The 8,098-nt window shown below is 54.6% G+C and overlaps 1 protein-coding gene across 1 annotated transcript; it reads right to left on the bottom strand.

Annotated features, from left to right (window-relative positions):
* Positions 1–4,905: 4,905 nt before the first annotated feature.
* Positions 4,906–7,765, bottom strand: NKX2-1 (NK2 homeobox 1). Its single transcript, XM_036321477.1, has 2 exons — positions 7,393–7,765; positions 4,906–6,481 (listed from the first exon to the last, which is right to left on the bottom strand). Exons 1-2 carry the CDS (start codon positions 7,763–7,765, stop codon positions 5,745–5,747), a joined length of 1,110 nt encoding a protein of 369 aa, XP_036177370.1. The 3' UTR covers positions 4,906–5,744.
* Between the last annotated feature and the right edge of the window lie 333 nt (positions 7,766–8,098).

Genomic DNA, 8,098 nt, shown 5'->3' with positions numbered 1-8,098 from the left:
ATTTGCTACTAACAAGGGTCAGAAACATTTCCATTGTTTTTGTTAACTGGCAATAGTAACAAACAACTTATATTAATGATTTTTATTAGTGGATGATCTAGGTGCGACAAATGAAAGCAATTTTTGTTATAGATTGCTTCAAGAAGTCTCATCTATAGCTGTGTGTCTCAGGCAACAAGTTCATTTTCTTTAATAATCAATTTTAATATTTTCCAATAATGTAATTAGTTCTCATTTCACGTGAGGCTAAATTAATGGTCCAATTCAAAGTTGGAAAAACTAAAGAAAGTTTTTGTTTACTAAGTGTTTTTTTTTTCGGGGAAACTCAGTTTCACATGACACTTTAATTGATGAATGTGTTCAACTTTCTTGCATGTAACAAGTTCTCTATGATCCCCTACTAAGAGAATCCTATGTTAAAATTTTTCTTTTTAAGTCTATTATAAAATAGACATATAAGATGTATGTGTGCATGTACTCCTATGATACATACACAGGCAGGTGTCTGTATGCAAGCAGTTATACTTACATACAGAGTGGGCAGAATCAGATGTCACTATTGTGTTGGAGGAAAGGGTCCTCTTTAGCAAGGCCTATTGCTGCAATTTTTAAAATATGTATCCCCATTTCAAGCAGAGCACAAATAGTGATTGATTATATTGCAGTGCCCTGCAAGTAGCTAAAAAGAAATAAAATGGGAAAATGGATTTGAACCTTATGCTTCCCAAAACTGTTACAATTCATAAATAACAAAGACAGGACATGTTTAAGAAGCAGAGGCCAAATGGGAAACATTATCATATGAGGAGCCTGGGGCCATTCCTAGATGCCCTCCAAGTAGGGCATTAGGTCACTGTCAGTGGGGAGTGCAGCCAGCCCCTTCAGCCATGGCTTTGGGGGCTCCGGCACAGCCTGCTCCTCCTCCGTTCCTCTGAGAATCATCCGGAAAAGTTCAGAAACACATTTACACCGGGGAGGAGGCATGCGGACCCTGGAACTCCCCTTCAATAAAACAATCTTTACTCCCATCCATACCCAATTCCTCCAGCCCCTGGGGTGGACAAGCTCACTGCAGACGGTGACTCGGGATAAGGACACTCCTTCCAGAAGCTACTGGCCAAAGAGGCGCCAGAAAAAATTCTGAACTCTAAGTTGAGGCAGGAGCCCAAAATGGCCCCACAGAGGGTGGCCTGAAGCTGCAAAAATACAATTGCTCAACCACAAACACACCAACCAAGAAGGTAGGGAGAGCCAGAGGAAGGCGGTGCCAGGCTCTCCTGGCTGAGCAAGGAAAACATTCAGCCTCATGCCTCTCAGTACTCAAGTCGGTCATTTTCCTTCCATTCTAAAAGAAAGCCGAATTTGAAACAAACAAATCAGCAAACCATGCCTAGGAGCCATTTAATCTCAGATTCACATTTCCCAGCAGGCTTTCTAGTTCTCCACAAATAACATTGCTGCGCACACTGCTCCCCCGCTAACAGTTGGGGGTGGGGGGGCGGGGGGCGATGTCTGGAGAGAGAAGACATTCGATCAGAATTCACAGCAGCTTCTCACAACTCTCTTGTTTATAGAAAATGAATGGTCTGCCTGCCTTGCTTTTAGTTCAGAAAAGGGGTCAGTTTTTATCAGCACAGTTCACACAGATCCTGGGCTTTTTTTCCTTTATCTTAAATTGACCCGCTTTTAAGATAAAGACATAATAGAGAAAGCATTGACCTTACCTGATCCCTAATGAGTTGGAAGTCAGAACACCCCGCTCTCATTTCCTCTTATCTCGCTTGGGTCGCCTGGGAAGAGACTCGCGCTACCTTTGGTGCCCTCGCGCCGGGAGACAGCCCCTCGCCGGCGCGCACAGGCCGGGGGACGCGCTGGGAGAGCGTCGCGGCCTCTAAAGTCTGAGAATTCCTCTCTGGGTTCAAAATCGCAGACCTCGCTGCCAGACCTAGGCCTCGCCCAGCTCCGGGAGGATTTACAATCCCTTCGAAGGCTCCCGAGCAGGTCGTCCTCTTGGAAAGACCAATCCCTAAGCCGTGGGAAGAAGAGCTGCCTCCTGCGGCTCTTGGACTGGAGCGCGCGGGCCTCCCCGCCTCCAGGAGTCCGTGTCCTGAGCGCTTCCCGCGGCGTGGGCTGTGGCCTGGCTCTGACTGCACTCTGGGCAATCTTAAGCCAGCTACTTCCCACCGGGCCAGCCCCCTCCCAGAGCCGCTGCGGGCCGCTGAGGCATTCCCGGCCCCTCACCCCCTTCCTGGCCTCGAGGACTCGGCTGTACCTGCTCTGGCCCCTGTTGCGGGCGGCCGCAGCCCAGGCTCTCTTCTACCCGCTCAGAGCGTCTGTGCCCCGCTCTTCTGGCTTCCCCGGAACCCGGCTCGGTCCCCAGCCCCGGGCCCTGCCAGCTGAGAGGGCTGCTGTCCTGCCTCTCAGACCAACAGATCCGGGTTCCCAGGCTGGAGCGGGGGTGGGAAGCCGCTCCCGGATGCTCAACATCAAACAAGCCAAGCCTGGGGCTTCAGGCCCCGAGCCACTAGAGCCTCTCTCCAGGGCTCTCAAGGAAGTCCTCTTGTTCACAGGGCAGGGTGGGGGTGGGGGAGAGGAGGAAAGGGGGAATGCTGTCTGCAAAATCCCCCCACTCTCCCAAGCGTCAAGGCCTAGGGTGCTTGGGGGGGGGGGGGGAGGGCGCTCAGCAGCGTCGCCTGGATCTCGAGGCGAATTGTGCCGCACCATGCTTGGGGAAGCCTTGGGCTCTTCCAGGCATGTCAGCGCCAGGAGCGTCCTCAGAAGGCTGATGCGTCCGTCGGGGGAGGCCAGAATTGACCCAGGCCAGAGGTACTGGAGTCCTAGAGGAGGTCCCCTCCAGGCCTTTGCAGGGGATGATGTGGGGGGCAGCGGGTGTTTCCATGTTGCGTTTTTTGGCTACACTGAGCTTGCACCTATTCCCTATCAAGACGCTTCAAATTGCGTTCCAAACCTGCTTTCTGCAGCCACAATCTCCTGGCCAGGAGCGGGAGCTGGTGGACCCAAGGCCCTATTGTCTGCGTCCCATCCACAGACCCATTGAATTTACCCTTTCCGGGGACAAATGAACAGACTTCAAACTAAATTGGCTTTCCAGCCAAACGGATGAAGAATGCATTCGATAGAAACTCCATCCACTGCTGAGAGTGCCACAGCCCATTAAAATCGTGACTGTCAGAAACCTGCTCTCGGCTAGCATAGGGCGGGGATGGCAGCGGCTCTGGCCATTGGCGGGCACTGCCCATCTTGTCCCCCACCAGGCTTGTTGCTGAGCACTGGCCATGTTGATCAGAAACTCCCACACCCACGGAATTGGGACCTTAGGTGCCAAACATCTCCCGGCCCTGAGCTGGGTGGCTTGACCACTTACACACCCTGTCCAGGAACACTGCTGCCCCTCCCAACACATGTGTATAAACATCCGGTCCTGGATGTTTGCTTGTTTTCCAAAAGGTGAGACCTGCTGAAATTTCCTCCAACTAGCACCCTCCCTAGACCCAACCGATCATCCTTTCTAAATCCCCAAGTCTTTTCAGGATATGGAAGCAGTTTCCCAAGGCACGACCGGAGAGAAGCAGAAGCCCAAGGAAGTCGACCAAGAGGACTGCAGTAATGGGAAAAGGCCTGAGGCCTGAGGCCTTCCCTCAAAAGTTCCTGAGTGATGAGGGTGGAAGTCAAGAAGAGAAGTGACGAGTCAATGAAGTGAAGAGAGGAAGAAATGATGGGGAAGGGAGAGCAAAAAGGGAAAAGTTGAAATTCTAGACAAGAAGTGAGTACATGATAAATATAAATCAATCCCCCACAATCAAACACTTCCAGGCCTAGGAAAAAGTGCTAGGAAGGGCATCTGCAGTCAGCCCACTCGCCAGGTTTCCTTGCAGGTTTATCAGGGTTCGATGAGGAAGGGACACCAGCCCATCCTGGTATAATGATTTCTCTCTATACAGAACCACTACTTTCTTCTCTTCTCCCCAGGTAACCCTGAGAGTTCCCCAATAACCACATCTGGGCACCAAAGAAACCAGGAAATAAGAGGAAGGAGGAAACATTAAATATTTCAATTTTTTTTAATTTTTTTTTTGCTGGGGGTAGGTTGGTCAGGGAGAGATAGAGAGTTGGGAATAAGTGAAAAATAAGATTTAGGAGCCCAGAGATAGAAACAAGTAGAACAAAGAGGAAAACCCAGCTCCCAAAGTCCTGTGGGAAGGGAAGGAGGGTGTGCCTAAGCTAGCAGCCCAGTTGGACACCTCCCAGGGCCAGAACACCTCCCGAGGCCGAGGCCGGAGAGGCCTGGAAAAGCAGGGATCCGCGGCCAACCTTGGATGGGGATAGCCATTTCATAGTAGAAGCAGAACTGGTAACAGACTTTTCCACTTTCAAGAACAACCTTCCACCAAATTCTAATTCCAAGGAGACTAGACTGGGAGTTAGAAATAAAAGATTGATGCAGAAATCTACAGGGGCAACCGGTTCAGTAAAAATAATTGCTCATTCAGGGTAATTGACTTAGCTGTATAAGACCATAGTAGATACTTTCAAAAAACAGAAGCCTGGTTCTGAAAACTAGTCCTTTGGTCTAGTTCTCTTCCTTCTTCCTTTTCCCTCCTGAAGGAAGTAGTTTAGCTCTTCTCCTCTTTATTGCCAAGTCTCAGGACCGCTCAAGTTTTGGTTCTACTCAATTCGGAGGCAGAAGGCCAGGACTCCTTAGCTGGTTCAGCATCCTTTGAGACCCTAAACAATTCAAATCCATTCAGGCCAATGATGACTGCCCCCTCCAACCAAAAATGCCATTTAAAGCCAAATCAAAACCAAACAAAAGGTGGGTTTTTAATCAGAAAAGGAACCTTTTTAATTTGTATAATTTATTAGAAGCTTCTTAGGAACTATATTTAAGTCAGGTATCTACATAAGTTACAACAGAAAAAGACTGACGCTTCAAATACCAAAACTGCCAAATAATATACACAGATTTGTCAGTGCCCATAAAAAAAATGATGGGCTGGGGATGGGACCGGGACTGTTTTGTTTAGTTTTGTTTTTTTACAGTAAAATGTACATAGTACTAAAAACTAGTCATTTAGTCCAACTTTTGACAGCATTTTACAGCTACAGGTTCACATCAAACATGAAACAGTTCGCCAGGGCCAGCGGGCTGAGCCCGGCAGCGGAAGGTTTCGGGAGGGGGCATTTCCTTTGTGTCAGTGACAAGTGGGTTCTGTGGAAGTGTCCTTCCTCTCCCCAGCCCCCATCTCCCCTTCAAAGAAATCTTGGTATTTACAAGTGAGTCCACTATGCTGGCTGGCACAGTGAACCAAGAGTGAAGTTTGTGATCCTTAGAGTCCGGAGCCATGTCAGCATAGAGGATGCCCCGCCCGTGCGTGGGAAACCATTTGAACCACCTAAAAGACACCTGGAAAGTTGTTCTTGTTATGTCCTTCTCTGTTTAAAGGTTCCTTAAAGGATTGGATTCCCTTGGTTATTTTTATTTTCTTTTTTTAAAAAAAATCCCACAAATTTGAGAGAGAGAGAGAGAGAGAGAGAGAGAGAGAGAGAGAGGAGAAAGACATCCAGCAGTTTGGTCTTTGTGTTTTTTCCCTTGGTCTAAACCGGACAGGTTCTTTAGAAAAGCCGAAGCGCTAGGCTAGGAGAGCCGGGTGCTTGGTGTGTATGGCGGGCAGGAGGGGAAGCAATGAGGCTGTGTGCTGGGCTAGGCGCGGCCTAGAGTCCTCTCACCAGGTCCGACCATATAGCAAGGTGGAGCAGGACATGGTGCCATAGTCCGAGCCCGAGGAGTTCAGGTGGGACAGGCTGGAGACCTGGCCCTGCAACGCCGCGGGGCTGGTGGCGTGGTGCGCCAGGTCCGGAGACTGGCCCGCGCTGCCCGGCTGGTGGCCCGGGTGCGCACCCAGGCCGGGGCCGCCGCTGCCCACTGAGATCGCCGCCGCCGCCGCCTGGGCGGCCTGCGCCTGCTGCTGCGCCTGCTGCTGTGCGTGGCCTTGCAGGCTGGCCGCGCCCGTCGCCGGGGCGCCTGCCTGGCAGGGTTTGCCGTCTTTCACGAGGACCGGCACCGCCACGCGGCGCGGCGACTGCTGCTGCGCTTGCTGCTGCTGTGGGCACCCGGCGCCCCCGCCGCCGCCGCCGCTGTCCTGCTGCAGCTGCTGCTGCGCCGCCTTGTCCTTGGCCTGGCGCTTCATCTTGTAGCGGTGGTTCTGGAACCAGATCTTGACCTGCGTGGGTGTCAGGTGGATCATGCTGGCCAGGTGCTCGCGCTCCGGAGCCGACAGGTATTTCTGCTGCTTGAAGCGTCGTTCCAGCTCGTACACTTGCGCCTGGGAGAAGAGCACCCTGCGCTTGCGGCGCGGTGCGCTTGGCAGCGGGGCCATGTTCTTGCTCACGTCCCCCAGTGAGCCCAGGCCGCCCATGCCGCTCATGTTCATGCCGCTCGCCGGGCCCATGAAGCGGGAGACTGTAAGCGACAAACGCACAGCGTCGGCCGGGGCCAGGCCGGGCCAGGCCACCTCTCCCGTCCGGGCCCTTGGCCGGCCGGGCCCCGACGGCGCCCTCCTCACCGAGGCCGCCTCGCCCGCCCCGAGAGGCGCAGCAGCGGGCATCTCCAGCGCCTGCCCTGGCCGTGCTGTCGAGGGGTTGACTGGAGAGTTCCCGCCTCAACTCCGGTTACCTCCCGCAGCCTCAATACCCCACCCAAAAAGTACAGTCGTTCCTTTCACACCCAACCGTGGCCCGAGTCGCGGGGTTAACGGGCCCCCGGCGGGGCGACGAAGTGGGCCCAGGCCAGGAGGTGGGGCTCGATGGCAAGACCCCAACTTTGGGAGCTTAGGAGATCGAGGTATTCAGAAAGCCAGAGCCCCCGAACGCTCTGCGTCTTGGCCGCGCTCTCCTGTCAGCCCCAGTGCTGGCACTTGCTCGGACCATTTAGATCCCGCTCTGGAGCCGCGCGCCCTCCCACCTGATTAGACTGGAGAGGGGCCGCCCGGCGCCGGAGCGCGTCCCGGCACCGCAGCTCCCCGCCCGGACAGGCCGCACCTGTAGGCACCCCGCTCGCCCCCACTCCCTAAGTTCCGGGGCTCCTCCGCGGGCGCGCCGAGGTCTCCAGCGCAGAGCAGAGCTGCTAGGGGGCCTCCTCTGGGAGACGCCGAATGCCGGCGCCTGCCCGAAAGTCCCGCCACTAAGTCTCCTGGACCCTCAGCCCAGCCAGGGGAAGAATCCCCAGCTCCCGCGCCCGACTCCCTGGCGCCGCTGCCGGGCCGCCCACCCCGATTCCCGGCGCATGGCCCGCGGGCGCCGCGCCTTTCCGGCGGCTCTCCCCGCTCCTCCCGCGGTTAGCACGCGGCCCCGCGGCGGGGCGGCCTCACTTACTGGCGGGGAAGCGCGGGTCTGGGTTGGCGCCGTACCATCCGGGGCCCGAGGCGGTGTTGCGCATGGTGTCCTGGTACGGCGGCAGCTCGCTCATGTTGCCCAGGTTGCCGTTGCAGTAGCCCCCCACGGCGGAGTGCGACAGCTGGGGCACCCCCGCCGCAGTCATGTGGTAGGCGGCGGTGACGGCGCCGTGGTGCCCCACCGCGTGCTGCTGCATGGCCGCGGCCGGAGGCGCCGCCTGGCCCTGCCTGTAAGCCGCCAGCGGAGCGCCGAGGCCGCCGCCCTCCATGCCCACTTTCTTGTAGCTTTCCTCCAGGGGACTCAAGATGTCAGACACTGAGAACGGAGTCGTGTGCTTTGGACTCATCGACATGATTCGGCGGCGGCTGGAGGAGGAAGGAAGAGGAGGAAAAAAAAGGGAGAGGGGGAAGGCGAAGACTCGCAGCTTTTTTTTTTTTCTCCCTCTGCCAAATATTCTGGTGTTACCTTAACGCCGATCTTGTTGGATGTACACGTAACCGAGTGGACCGAGTCCGCCTTAATTGGCTTGAGTGGAGGCTCGGGGGCTGCCTCGCGTTTGTTTTAGCCCGGCGCCAGGTTTTAGGCAGCTACCAGAGGCGGGGCGTAAGCGCTAAAGCAACAAGACAATAGAAGCCTACATCTTGCCCGAGATAATTAGCTTACATGCTGATGACAAGGTAAACAC

This window comes from Myotis myotis, unplaced genomic scaffold (assembly GCF_014108235.1).
Source record: "Myotis myotis isolate mMyoMyo1 unplaced genomic scaffold, mMyoMyo1.p scaffold_m19_p_1, whole genome shotgun sequence".
Lineage (NCBI taxonomy): Eukaryota > Metazoa > Chordata > Mammalia > Chiroptera > Vespertilionidae > Myotis > Myotis myotis.
Note: the sequence above shows the minus strand (reverse complement) of the source record. Positions and strands in the feature narration are given on the sequence as shown.